General features: G+C 44.8%; 1 protein-coding gene across 1 annotated transcript in view; it reads left to right on the forward strand.

The window, feature by feature from the left end:
* The window catches only part of CACNA1I (calcium voltage-gated channel subunit alpha1 I), a 301,200-nt gene that overhangs the window by 188,444 nt on the left and 97,873 nt on the right, over positions 1-14,883 (forward strand). The window contains exons 5-6 of the mRNA XM_066634415.1: positions 8,993-9,152; positions 12,285-12,600. Coding sequence (XP_066490512.1) covers positions 8,993-9,152; positions 12,285-12,600 — 476 coding nt within the window. The remainder of the gene's footprint in view (positions 1-8,992; positions 9,153-12,284; positions 12,601-14,883) is intronic.

The following is a 14,883-nucleotide window of genomic DNA, read 5'->3' on the forward strand; positions in this document are numbered from 1 at the left end:
TTTGATGCCCTGGAAGCCTGTTTCGTTGCCAGATAAGGCTTCATCGATGTCCTCCTCTCTTCTCGTTGGACAGCCCAAACCCTCCTCTTTTCTCTTGGCAGGGGATGACTGTTTTTCAAAGGCTGCCTTAGAAAAGGTCATTGTCCCTTTCATATTCACTGCCCCTCACTGTGAGCCAGTGTGGCTTCTGCGCTGGCAATGGAAAAAGGATAAACAGGGAGGAGGGAAAGACAGAGACTTTCAGACAACAGCTTATTGGGAGCGAGAGTCAGCAGAGAACAGCAAGAGAAACAGGCACACTGAGAGGATGTTAAGAATAAAAAGGCAAATGGGAAGGGAGGCTAACAGGGGCAAAATGCAGGGAACGGAAGCAGCAGGAAGCAGCAAAGAATCTGCTTTCCAAGACATTTCAGAAAACATTATTGAAAAGGCACCTGTTGAGCCCCAGTGAACTTGTTTGCCTTCTGAATCCCGCAGTCTGTCTCGTCCTTCAAAACAGAATGGATTTAGGTGGAAAATCTGATAATTACCTCAGTATAAAAGTCTCATGAATCTGCTCACATTCCTGGAGGGCAAAGAGATAATAAAAGAGGAGATTGTTTGCTGATTGACCCCAAAAGGATCCCAGGATCCCATGCTGTCAGTCATATGAGAGTGGAGAAGCACAAGCCACAGCAGTTACCGTGGCACTGACCAAAAAGACATCAATTAGTGATCATTCTTGCCTCTGATCCGCACACACACACATTCTCACACCCACACCCACACAGAGCATTCCGGGGATCTGGAAGGAGTTCATACATACCACCTGCCTGTTTTGAGAATCTCAGTTCTATGCCACAGGGGCAGAAAAACAGTCTCACGAGTCTCCCACTAGTTTACACCTGCAGCTCTCCCTGTCAACTGCTTTTTGTCCATCCCAAGTTCCAGATCTGTGTTTTCATCACAGACATGCTGCTCTGGAAATGGTGGAATCCTCCTTACACGGAGGGCTGGTCTCAGTGACTCAGATTAATGCTGCCAGAAGTAGCACCTGCTGCAACAGCCATCACCTTACGAGTCAAAAGGGCAAGGTATGAAATTAATACAAGGAAGATGTCAGGGGTCGAGCCCTTGTCCGACCCCCGCCTTACCTGGCTGCGGGCCAGGGACAGAACCAAGCCACAGAGAGGCCGCTGCCTCGCCAGCTAGCCAGGTGAGACACAGGGTGGCTGGGTGGAAGATGGTCTCCCCCAGAGCTCACCTGACTGGAGCAGTGAGCAGGGCAGGATCACCTTTAACCACCAGAGAGGAGAGAAGCAGGTAGGGTCAGGACCCATTTAAGCCTGGAGAGGGAGGGAGGAGCCGGAGTTGTGGCTGGGGAGGACAAAAGCAGGGAAGCCTGTGATGGCAGGCAGTTCTCAAGAGGCAAGGCTGGAGCTGGAGACCAAGGGCCTCAGGTCCTGCCTCCAGGGAGGAGGACAAGGGTGTCGTGAACCCCCTCCCCCTGGTTTGGTCTGAGGCTTCCCCTGCAGCGAACCCCAGGGAGGTGTGCACACCTGCCCAGGGGACCCCAAGAGACCAACCAGCCAACCCTCGGCACCTTGCCAGGTGACGCCCAGAGCCCCCCTTCATGGGGCATCCCTCACAGAAGATAATCTTGCATTGTCTTGCACCCTTTGTCTGAATGAATTTCAAAGCCCATTGCAACTTTCTTAACTAGGTTTAACACTCCAAAATCACTATTTCCACTGTGGATTCTGCATGTCTCATGTTGAACAGCACTAGACTTCAGAAAGAAAGGAAATTAAGAGAGTGACATGTTGAAACAAATTATGGAGCTTTTAGAGGTACAGCAGGTAGAATTGATGATGCTCCTGGGCGTGTGACTGAGACCTTAGGGTACCAGCACTGTTTAGATTTTCCCACTGGCTCATCTTAATGAGCACTAGCTGATCAGGAGTCAGGACCTTGGCTTTGTGTCTCATGTGAATGGCTCTACTCTGTGCACAGGACTCTGTTGTAGTGTCTCAGTGTTGGTTTTTTAAAAAAATTTGTCCCCTGAAATTGCCAGTGGATTGAAATTGCAGGATTTTGGGTCTTCTTAGTGGTCTCTGGTATCTATATCATGAATTATAAGACAATGAGTTCATATTCTTGTGCTGTGGCCATTGGGTAAATTGCTCTCAAATTGCTATTTGTGGCAGGTGGGTGGCCCAGAAAAATGGGGAGGAGCAAAAAGGAACTTGCCTTCTCTTTCCTTTTAGGGTATTCATACCTGTTTTTTTTCTGAAATTGAAGTGGATTTCCATATTCAGTTTTCAAAACTAAAGTTCTCAAATTTGGCTGATGTTGAGGGAGAGCCAGGAGATGCTCTGCTTCTAATTTGGAGAGAGGGTACCACTCAAGGAGTGAGTTCATACTGTGCATAGAAAAGGTTCCAAGTTCAGCTTCTGGCATGTCCAGATAGGATGGGAAAGAGCCCTGGCAAAAACTTTGGAGAGCCACAGCTAATCAAAATAGACAGTTCTGACCTAGGTGGACCAAAGGTCTAACTCAGCAGTTCTCAAACAGTGGGTGACGAAACCGACAAGCTGAAAACTGACAAGGAAAATGTATTGAGCCGTATGGAAACAAAAAACTGAGCAGCATGTGCACATTTACTCATAAGTAAGTGACCACGCCTCAGCTCTTATTGAAGGCCAGGCAAAGGGGAATGCAAAGCCACCAGAATGGTCCCAATCCTGTGAATGTGGTGGAGCTCAACAAACATTCCAGACAGTGGTGTGTGTGTCCCCCATCGTAAAAAGGATAAAAACAGAGGCTTGAGCAACTCGTATTGCGAAACTTTTTTTTAAGTCTCATAAAACTAGGTGGGTCCCAATAAAGTATCGTTTTAAAAAGTGGGTCCTAGTGCAAAAAAAAAATAAAAAATTGGGAACCACTGGTCTAACTCAGCAGAAGGCAACTTCATATGTTCATTGTAAAGATGTCTTTCTACTGACTGGCATCCCAGGGATAAAGTTGTAATGGAATTAGTTTCTCAGTAGGTTTCTCAGACTGGTTTCAGTCATGCTAGTGGCTCTGCCACACTCTGGGTTTTGAAACCTAGCAACAGATAGACAGGTCTGCATGGCCATGGGGCTGTGCAACTCTAATGGAGGCCCAGTGCAGCTTCCCTCTCAGCCTTCCGGTGCTGCCCCCAAGCAGCCACATTAGGGCTCTGCACGCTTGGGGAAGGGGGAGATTAGAGGGTACACTGCAAGTCTCTCAAAGCCATTCCACTAGCTGGAAACCTGACTGGGAATTAGTATCATTATGAAAAGTGTCACAGCTAATTGAAACATAATTTGCCTGAAAATTGTGTGCATTTCAGGGAGGCCGACAAGCCATAGATTGTAAGCACACATGGCACTTTTCCTATTATGCCATTGCTGAATTTGACACCTAGGCCATCTTTACACCCTGTGTCATACCAGGTTCCACCAGTGGTTCTTGTAGTGAACAGTAAAAAAAAGTGTGACGAAAGGAAGTCCTGCATCCCAAAGCCCTTGGGGACATGCAAGTGAACAGCTTCAGGAAGTGGTATATAGACATTCTTAATAATATTAATAACTGAAGGAAGCCAGCTGCTGTGTTAAGATTAAAGGGGTAATTCTTAGGTCTTTGAGGAGTTGATAATCAAGTTAATAATGATCACAGCTTACATTTAAGGCTTTGCAATGTTAAATGTCTTATGGATATATGCACTACCAAAGCAGAAGACGCGTTCAGGAAACAATCCTTTCTAGCACTGTGACTAATTTCTCCCCTTGGTGTACCTTCTTAGAGCAGTGGGAATTGATGGAGACACTAATACATGCTGTCTACTTTCTGTAGACACACCAGCCTCTACTGACTTTGGCCTCCTGTGAAGAACCAGCATGTGAGGGAAGTGCGCCTGGTAGCTGTGCCCCTCTGCCAACCATGCAGTCTCTCCCGTGCTCCCCAGAGGTTCCTTCATTCAGGTTTTGCCTGCAGAGGGCCAGCACTGAACAGCAGAGAGAGTTCTCACTGGGATTTATAACCTTAGCTGCACACACCCCTGATGGCACTGGGGGGGGGGGATGCCAAGGCAGTGCACTCCCATTTGCCTTCTTCACACAGTGGTCCTCCCTGGAAGACTAACATCTGAAGAGTACAGCTAGTCATATTCTTGTGTTTTTAAACCTATCAGTGAAGGCTATACGTTCTTTGTTGATAAATTAAAGTTAACATTTTCACAATTCTGTTGCACTCTTGGAGCTTCAGTAAAGCATCTTCTTGATTACACACAGCCCTCAGATTACCAGGTTAACCTTTGTTAAGGTCGGTTTTTGAGGCAGCATCGTTGCTGATAATTATATGCAAATTCTTCAGCTGCACCTATTAAATAGGTACATAATAAATACTGTACCTACTTTCTCATTAAGTGTACCAGTTAATTAAAGGAATCTCATTCATGCATCATCATCATCATCATTATTATTAAAGCCTATCAACCAAGTTAATACATTTGTTTGGCACAATAAAATCCTTTTGACTTTAGTACTATACATTCCCATTTTCCCCCATATAAAAAGAAATACTTGGGAGCTAGATATTCATGACAGAATAAAATAAAAATATACAGGTGGCCCTCATTATCTGCAGGGGTTCCATTCCCAGAACCCCTGCAGATACTGAAATCTGCAGATATTGAAATCCATGGATTTAGGCCACATTCTGAGGGCTGGGGAGGCTGCATGTGGCTTCAGTCGCATCCAGCCCAGGTGGGCCCTCCCCCATAGGTTCGGAACCCATGGATGAACAAATTCACGGTACCAAAGCCAAGAATAATGTAGGCCCACCTGTATATGTTTACAGATGTAAAAATATTTTTTAAGTGAGAATGGAATATACACCCTGATGTTATTTTTGCCACATGTATTTAGTAGGATGTGCCAACTATTGGAGCATACACAAGTTGGCCTGTTCACGTCACTTGTATTTTGTCTTACTGTGAGGAGTTTATTTCTTGTATCATGTGAAAAAGTGTACTTGACAAATGTTGCCAGGCATGCTGTGTTTGGTTAAGGGTAATTGAAAGAAGGAGGAGATCTGAGAAACTGGCAGGACTTGGTCCCATGGCTGCTAACTGCTGTGAATAATGGTATGTACAACACCCCCAGGTAATATCTCTGACTCCCTTCTGCTATCTAATTATTGCTCCAGAAGCTAAATAACTGATACATCATTGTACTAGTACATGGTACGTTCCTTGTCAGGGGACCCAGGCTTTGAACTGACCCCAAGAGTTGTGTTTAAGATTAGACTACCTTAAACTATCTGATCATTTTTCCTCTGCACACATCCACATTTACACTCTCAGGAATGCTAACAAGCGGATGCGACAGAAATAAGACAACTGCTGGTTGATACGACATTCTATTAATCAGACTGAAAGTTTTGACTTGACTCCAAGAGTTGGGTTTAAGCTGGAGACTGATTATTTGATCATCTTCCTCTGAGAAGATTCACAGTTGCATTCTCATAATAGTGAAAACTGAAATTCTTCCCAAAGTGAGCACTGTGGCACATATGCATGTCTTTGTAACCTCTCTGGAATGGGGAGAGGAGGTAGAGTAGTAATCTCTAAATCACTACAGAAAAAGAGAATGAATCATCACTGGATTAAAATTTCCATACTGAGTAATGAAGCCAGAAGGCACAGCCCTTCAGACTTCTTAAATCACCAATTCATCCCCACCTTGCTCTCCTCTTCCATCTTTTTCTTATCTACATGTGGGATCCAGGCTAGCCTGACATCCAAGGCAGCATGGCAAATGTTGCCTCCTCTGTCTGATGACATGCCAATCTCCACTATACCCACTGTCCAATATTCTTGCTCAGCACTCTTCTCCCCTTCAAATTTCCTCTTCTTCTTTGTTCCCCTCTTCCTTTTCAAATTCAGGGAATGGAAGGAGAAGGAGGAGCAGTGGAGGCAAGTAGGTGGATAGAGATGCCCCCCCATCTGCTGCCTGAGGCAACCATTTCAGTTGACCTCGTGGATGGGCCGGCTCTGTATGAGATATAAATTTGAAGACCAGTAGTGATGTCATGTCTGGGGCTCCCGCAGTGACTTCTTGAAGTATCCTTATGAGTGTTTACTGAAGAATGTGGACTGTCTTAATAACTACATACATACATACATACATACATACATACATACATACATACATACATACATACATACATACAGAGAGAGAATGTGGGCAAACCTATTGATAGTATATATCTGGACGTTCCGATGGCATTTGACACAGTCCCTCACCAAGGGAAGTTCCTCTTATGGCTTAGGAACTGGTTGAAGACCAGAAAATAGTGAGTGGGTATAAATGGGCAATTTTTATGACATAGAGATGTGATGTACTCCAAGGATCAGTGTTGAGACTGGTGCTTTTCAACTAGTTCATAAATATCACTTTGAGGAACTCCTTGCCACAGGATGTTGTGAACCACAACATCCATGAACCACAACAACCATGGAGCCCAGTCCGGATTGGGAAATGCTGAGAGCAAAATGTTATGCTTCCCATGACACGGTCTCAGTCTAACCACACACACACGTATACACACCTGTGTCCCTGACCAAAAGACACTAATAATAAGGAAAAACACTAGTGATATTTTTCATCAGTCACAAAGCTGCTGTGAGGAGTAAATCTGATTCTGAACTATCATTTGAATACTACTGATGAAATTCCGAGGCCTTGACGATAATACCAATGGCAACAGCTTAGATATATAAGTGATGTTCTCTCAGCACTTGTGGTATGTGAACACTTTGGGATCTCTTTCTCAGGGCTTGAATTTCATAGATCTTAATGGAAGGGACTTGATAGATCCAGATTATTCATCAAAAACCTGAGGAAATTTTCATGGGAGTTAATATCCAAATCTGCACAAGCCTACCTGCAGTTGTGAAGGTCCTAATCCTTCCCCTCCATTGTACTGTGCACTTTTCTGAATTCACAGAAACTGTTATCCACAAGCACAGGAAGAGATGAACACAGGAAAATGAGACAAAAGTGTACAGTGCAACTTGATGTGACTAATTACTTGACAGTGGGCATAAAAATGGGATTAACTGGAGCCTCAAGGGATTGTCACTGAATCCTGATCTTATCTTTCCCTCTGCCTTCTCTTTCCCTAGCTATCCGAAGTAATGAACTTGTTATAAATAGCTAATTAGTTAATTATATGCTGGCCTACATGCAGCATCCTGTAGCATGAAATTCCCTGGATCCCTGCAGTAGGGAGTCTCTGCGGAGGGAGAGAAAGCAGGTGGGGTAGATGTGGAAAGATTAGGAATGTGATTGAAGCTCAGAAGGATTAAAAGTATTTAAGTGACTTTGGAGAACACAGGTGTATTTTAGCATAGTTTTATATTTCTGAGTAGTTCTTTGACTTGTGAAACTAAAGAGAAACAAAAAAACAAGCAAAACTTCATCTGGTTAATTTTTTGTTTTTGTGTCTTGAAAATTGGGAAAGATCAGTACCTTATAAGAGGGCAAGTGCCCAATAAATTGAATGCATACTGAGCTAAAATACTCTCTTTCCTTAGTGCAGTGGTTCTCAAACTGGTGGGTCGCAACCCACCAGCTCGTGTAAGGATGCCTCATTCCCTTTAAGGGGTGGGGGCAGGGGGGAAGCAGCAAAGTGATCCCCAGAATCGCACCCCTGCAGGGGGAGGGGGGCTATGTTTTAACTACCCATACATGCTCCCAGGGTCCAGGGGGTGTGGGGAGCCCCGTGGAACGCTTGAAGGGCTCCCTGCGGCGTCTAAACAGTGAAAGTTGCAAGTGCAACGAAACCAGAAATTCCACTTCCAGTTTAATTGCGCTTGCAACTTTCACTGTTTAGAAGCCGCGGGGAGCCCTGCAAGCGCTCCAATCCCTCCCCCTGCAGGGGCGCGATCCTGGGGATCGCTTTGCTGCCCCTGCAGAGACTTACTCCGGGAGTAAATCTCCTGGGAAGTTTGAGAACCACTGCCTTAGTGGATCTAAGAGGTAAAAAATTATTCCAGATTATAAAGGCATAGCTCCTGCATAAACAAAACTCACTGAATGGACATTTTCTTTGAGCTAAATACCCCATATGAAGAATATACTTCATCTCAAATAATATCATGTTATGTCAACAGACATTATATTTTCCTATTATATTTGCGTATGTGCACCTTTCAATTTATAAATTTTAAATTAAGAAAATATATCACATTGGCAGACCCAGAGACTGGGCCTCTTGCCTGTGTTTTGGAAAGTTCCTGTTACATCATTGGAACAAGCTGGATGTGATGCAGAAGATCCATCTTCAAAGCTTGTGTGATCTTTTTCTTTCTCAAGAAGCAGATATGGAGATGCAGCTTAGAACAGGGCCACAGCTTGGGAGGTGTCTGGGGAGCCTCATCCTTTCTCTTTGTGCAAGAACCCCAATCCGAATCCCCCCCCCCAAGAAAACTTCAATTAGCCACAGAAGAGAAAATTCATAATTTATGCCAGCAATTTTTGCCTTCCAAAGCTAATAAAGCTTAGAGAGGGACAATTTCTGCCAGGGAGTGCGGGAGGGGGGGTGTCAAAAGATTAACGCATCTCCCCTGACACTGCAACCCTGACCCAAATTGGTGGGGGGCACAGCTGTGTCACATTTAGTTTGTTTCTCAGGCACTATATAAATAGATTAGAGCAAGATCAAGATCAAGAACAAGATCAAGACTGGGCTAAGGGTATTGTCTGGGCTCAGACATGTCCTACTTTAAGTATGCAACACCATGGAAAGTTCTCTAGCCACCTCCATCTTATTTTCAATCCAAATGCCTCTCTCTAACACCTTCGCCTTTCTTCTCCCACTCCTCCTGTTCTGCCTACTCTCTCTCCTCTTGCCTTCTCTTTCTCCTTCACCACCCACTCCTGCTCCTATGCTGTGATCCACCCCACCCTTGATCCCTCTGCAGGCATGAGAATCCTGGTGAACTTGCTCTTGGATACCCTGCCCATGCTGGGGAATGTCCTGCTTCTTTGTTTCTTTGTTTTCTTTATCTTCGGTATCATCGGAGTACAATTGTGGGCTGGTCTACTGAGAAACCGCTGTTTCATGGACGAGAACTTGACAATGTGAGTGAATGGGGCAGGATGCAATCCTGTTTTCTATCTGTGAAGTCATCTCTTTCCTCTTCCCCTTTCTCTTAATTCCCCTTTCTGTGGTTATTGAGCTAGTCCCAAACCCGACCCTTTCCTTCTTTCTCTTTCCCCAACTCACTCATCTTTGCGTACAACTCTCAAAAGTTCCATCTAACTCTTAAAAGGACCTGCAAGCATATTACCATTGCTGCAGTATTTCATGTGGCATCTGCAAGGACCTAAAGGTATCATTTCTGGAAGTTCATTTTAAAATTATATATCTATGTCTGTGTGTGTGTGTGTGTGTGTGTGTGTGTGTGTGTATTTATGGATCTATTTCAGCAAATCTCTCCTCTTCTGTTTAAAGATGCTCAAATCTCCTAACAAAAATGCCAACGTACAGCTCATTACAACAACAATAAAGCAAATTAACAGCTATAAGATACAAACCAACAATTTTAAATGTCTACGTATAGTCAAAACAATGATTTTTTTTGTAAAAGTCAGCAAGTCATTACTAAAATGCCACCCTGATACTGGCATCCAAAAGACTGGATTTATCCAATCAGCCCTGTATTTATCATTGTGTAACTTAGGGCTGGCCCCGCCTGCCCATAACACTGACTGAAAAGCTCACATTGAGTGGTGGATGGAGGGAGAGTGGCGAACTGACAAGAGGGGGTTGCACCACCATCCTCTGGCCCACCACCCACTGAGCTGCTTTAGTTGGTTTTCTGTTGGGCCCGCAACAGCCTACCTCTTCCTCCAGCCCTGCTGAAGGAGGGGGAAAAGTAGAAAAGCTGCTGCTCCCACCACCACTGCCTCCTCACTCACCTGGCTGTTCCCAGCATGCTCCACTGTTCTCGTTTACTTGAAGCAGGATGGGTGTGGAGGAAGGAGGTGACACTGGTGCTCTAGATAAGGTGGCCAGTCTCCTGATTGCCAAAGCTCATCCTCTTTGTCCAAACACAGCAAGGAGGAGGAGGGTGAGGAGGTAGCAGCAGTGGTGTTCAGTGGGTTGGCAGGATTGACCTGCCTCCGGCCTGCTTAGGGTCAATTTAGACCTATTTCTATCAAGATCTATTTGGACTATATGGCCAAAACTTAGGGCCTATTGTATGGTTAGATTCTATATGAATGTGTGTTTATATTAAACAGAAGCAAATGGAACCAATTTGGATCAGAACTGCAGCAAGGGGGAGTATTAACCCGTGCCCTACTGCAGTCCCAATCCTGATCCAGATTGTGCACACACACACACAATCCAACTACTATTTGTCCTAGAAAGAAAGCTCCACATTGGTAATATTTGTAGGGCATGCTCTCTTCAAAGCAAGCTTAATAAGCAACACAAGCAATATCCCCCACACCATACCCAAAAGGAATATGGCCTTAGTGTGTGCCAGTGTCGTGCCCTGCAAAATTGCCCTTTATTAGCAGGAGTAATTGTTGTGTTGTATAAAGGATGTGGCTTTGTCGGTGAAGAATACCTGTCTGTCCCTTTGGCCACTCCCCGTTCAACCAACTTATGACTAGGATTTGGGGGCCTCAACAGAAGAAATTCTGGTCCTAGCCTTCCAGGAGTTACCCAGTTCTTCCCTCAGGGTATTTATGTTTGCAGGGGTATTTCTGCTATGGCCAAAGTGATACTAAAATGCCTTATGTTTTCAAAACAATTTAAAAATCTATCAGTATGTTTAATGCATACACAGCTATGTCTAATTTGAATGATGAATCATTCAAATGGCTGTTCCATTGGAATGAGCCAGTGGATGCACATTAACCACCCATGCTCTCCCCTGCTATGTCCGCTTTTCCCCATTTCTCATGTTGCTTAGCAACCTCTCAGATGCTTCCCAAGTTGCCCCCCTGCTGTTGGAACAGATGTCATGCTAACCTGGCGGATGTCTCTGAGGAGGTGGGCAATGTTAAGGCCCCTGATTGGTTCCCTAGGTTGCCTACCGCTTGGCACTGGGTCCAGTGCTAAGTCCTTGCAGACCTGCTCTTCAATTTCAAGCAATGTGAATAGAGCTTCTGTTGAGGTGATATGTAGTTTAAAAGTTGTAGCTCAGCCACAGAACTCTTTCATGCAGTACACAGCATGAGCTGCAGCCACTACTGGCTCCCTAACAAGTGTACTTCTGTGATCCAGGTGTTTAAAAACCTGTGTTGGTGGCCTTTACATATTACATTTTAAAGTGTACCTTTGAAACACGTTTGGTGTACAAAAGGAGTGAAGCAGCCTGGAGTGTAGAATTTGCATTATAGCAGATGAACCTGTAAGTTAAAACTGTATTGTAACACTTTTAACGGCTCAATCCTATCTAGGATTGGGCCAGCATAGGCAGGGCTTTATGACTGTAGAACACAGTCCTGCTGTTGTAAAATGGCCACAGACAGAGCACTCTGTCGCTGACAGAGCGCCCCATTGGCACTCCATTTTGGGAGCACCGCCTCAGGAGACAGCAACTCTCCTTAACTATCGCCAGACCACCAGCACCCACCGGAGCAGGTGAGGCACCAGGAGGAGTGAAACCGGGTGGGGAAGGGGTGGAACAGGGGGCAGGGAGTCTGCAGGAGGGGGTGGATCCAGTGGCAATGGCAAACACTGAATTCTACCCTTCGTTTTCTAGTCACCCCACCCTCTTTGTTTCCTCAGACTTGGCCCAGCGAAATTGCTGGCAGAGGTCCAAGGAGACCAATTGCAGATCGAGAGGCTCAGTGCACCTGTTTTTGGTGCCGCTGTACCACCCAGGGTGGTTAAGAGTGGGTTCTAAGATTATTCATTCATTACAAATCATGGTTTCTCCAGTCTTGCTTCTACAGTTTTAACTTTGGATTCAATATTATGGAAAGTTTGGCTGTCATATGTTTTAAAATAAGTACATTAAATGGTTCATACACTGGCACTATTTAGAAAATGTAACTCTTGGGATAAATTAAAAAAAAAACTTGCTTGGATCAAGTGGATCAAGGACCTAACAAACTTATTTTTCCCCTGCCCTAACGGCCCATTGGAAAGGCTTTGCATAATTATAGTAATAGAAATGATAACGAATGACAAAGTGGCACTGCTGGTCTCAACAGTTTACAGTTTCATTAGTGTGTTCTTTCTTGTCCTCTCAGACAAGGTAACATCACGCTTTCTCCCTATTATCAACCTGAGGAGGAGGATGAAATGCCCTTCATCTGTTCGCTGTCAGGCGATAACGGCATCATGGGGTGTCATGAAATCCCCCCACTGAAGGAGCGGGGCCACGAATGCTGTTTGGACAAGGATGACTATTATTACTACAGTTCTATCAGGCAGGAGTTCAACGTCAGTGGCATGTGTGTCAACTGGAACCAGTACTACAACGAGTGCCGCACGGGCAACACCAATCCACACAAAGGGGCTATCAACTTTGACAATATTGGCTATGCATGGATTGTTATATTCCAGGTAATTTGAGTTGGGATCTCTAGGACCTAGTCCCAGTTTAATTATATACACCAGGCTTGCACAATATCTTCTCAGTGTTGATCTTCCATACATTAATGCAGTGGTTCTCAAACTCATAGGAATATTTACTCCCTGAGTAAGTCTTCGCAGGGGAGGGGACAGGTCAGTGACATGATCCCCAGGATAACTTTGCTAAGGGAGGCAAAGGGGCTTGCTTTTACTTACTTTCACTAACATAGGTCTGCTGCAGGCTCCAGGAGGTGCAGGTAGCCCCACACGGCCCTCCACAGGGCTCCCCAATGCTTGGAACATTGAGACATATACGAGCACTAAGCACTTTTTCATTGTGTCGCAAAGAGGAAGTGCTTTGTGCGTGATAATGTCTCAAAATTCTAAGCACCAGGGAGTCCTGCAGAGGGCTGTGTGGGGCTTTCTGCATTTCCCAGAGCCTGCAGAAGCCCTACATTAGTGAAAGTAAGTAAAAGCACCCCTCTCGCTCCACTTAGCGATGTGATCCTGGGGATCGTGTTGCTACCCTCTTCCCCTGCTCCGTAAAGGGATGCGGGAACCTTTACACAAACTGTTGGGTTGTGACCCACCAGTTTGAAAATCACTGCATTAATGTGTATTTGTGCACTTGGTCTGTTATTCAGGTGATAGTAGTACAACTTTCCACTTTTAGAAGTGCTGTAAAACTTTCCTTGTGTTTGTCTAATAGCATGTGTTTTTATTGGGGGGGGGGGGGAGGTGGAGATGCAGTTAGCATCATTCTTGTTTTAATTATCATCTGGGTGCCTAATGGGCCAGAGGTTCTCAAACAGGGGCGCTGTGATGCCCCAGCCTGAGAAACTCTGACCCTGCACCCTTAAGGTTCGGAGCAATGTTGATAGCAGCACTGACGCTCCTGCAATTGCACCAGCACTGGAGACATTGGGGTTAATTTTAGACTTATCAAAGCCCACAGATCCCTCTGGAGGGGTTGGGGAAACCTGTGGGACTCTCAGCAAACTTCCCCACACCTTAGAATTGTTGAAAAATGCTTGCATGACCCACTTCCAGTTTCATGATGAAAACCAGAAGTGTGTCGTACAAGCATTTTTAACAGTTTTAAGGTGCAGGAGGCTTGCTGAGGGCCCCATAGGTTTCTATCATACTCCAGAGGGCACCTGCGGGCCTTGGTAAGTCAAAAATTAACCCCAATGTCCCCAGCGCCGGCACAATTGCAGGAGCGTCAGTGCCACCCCATTTCCTCCCCCGCAAGGACTTATAGCGGCCCAAACTCTCCCAGAGAATTTGGGAACCGCTGCAGTAGGCCTTTGGGATAAAGTGAACTCAAAATTCAACATGGTACACAAGTTGCAACTGTGATGATTGGGTATTTGAAACTGTTGTGAGTTTCAGTACAAATACCCATCTTGAAGTTATACTTGTTAGTAGGTTGCAACTATAGGCTTATCAGGGACTATCAACCATCATAGTTATTTACTTGCAAATGTATATGCTCCCTTTCTTTGGGTAACAAAACCCAGTCCCAAGGCAGTTTATAACACACAATAAAACATACATAATAAAATAGCATATTAAAACCACAGTAGCATAAATAAAAACCTTAAAACAGCAACTTTATATCAAGACCACAGATTGGAAAAACTCCACCAGACCACTAATATCCCCACCCATCAAATATCTCCCCATCCAACCCACCACCAAAAACCATTTTAAATTTTTAAAAAGTCTTTAAGCCTGATTGGAAAGTGTCTAAGGAGGGGGCTGATCATTATTTACCCAGGAAGGAATTCCACATTTGGAGGGGGGGGGGATCAGCACCAAGTGGGCCCTTACTCTCACTGCTACTCCCTTTGCTTCAGTCAGGGGGCACACAAAGAAGGGCCCTCTGTGAGTATCTTTAGGGATGAGCCATTATATCTCAGGGGATGAGCCAGTTATCACACACATATGTCACCACCACAGCTATCACGTAAGCTGAAGGTGCAGACTGACCCTTCCGTTTCAACTAGGAAGATATCTTCGGTTCTCAAGTGTATCACTTCTCACATTCAATTTGTTTTGATATTAAAGCATTTGGAGTTACTCCTCTTTACATGACTACTTAAACATGTCCATGATTTCCTTTGAAGTCTGAAGCAATTTAGAATTTAAGGGCATGATTGATCTAACTTTGAGCACTCTTCTGTTGATTTCAGTGGAAGAGTTAAGGGCAAGCTTAAATCTTTCTCATTGAAATCAAGGGTATTTCAAATTAGCAGGGGTATTACCTACAGG

The sequence above is a fragment of the Tiliqua scincoides genome, chromosome 7 (genome assembly GCF_035046505.1).
Source record: "Tiliqua scincoides isolate rTilSci1 chromosome 7, rTilSci1.hap2, whole genome shotgun sequence".
Classification (NCBI taxonomy): Eukaryota; Metazoa; Chordata; class Lepidosauria; order Squamata; family Scincidae; genus Tiliqua; species Tiliqua scincoides.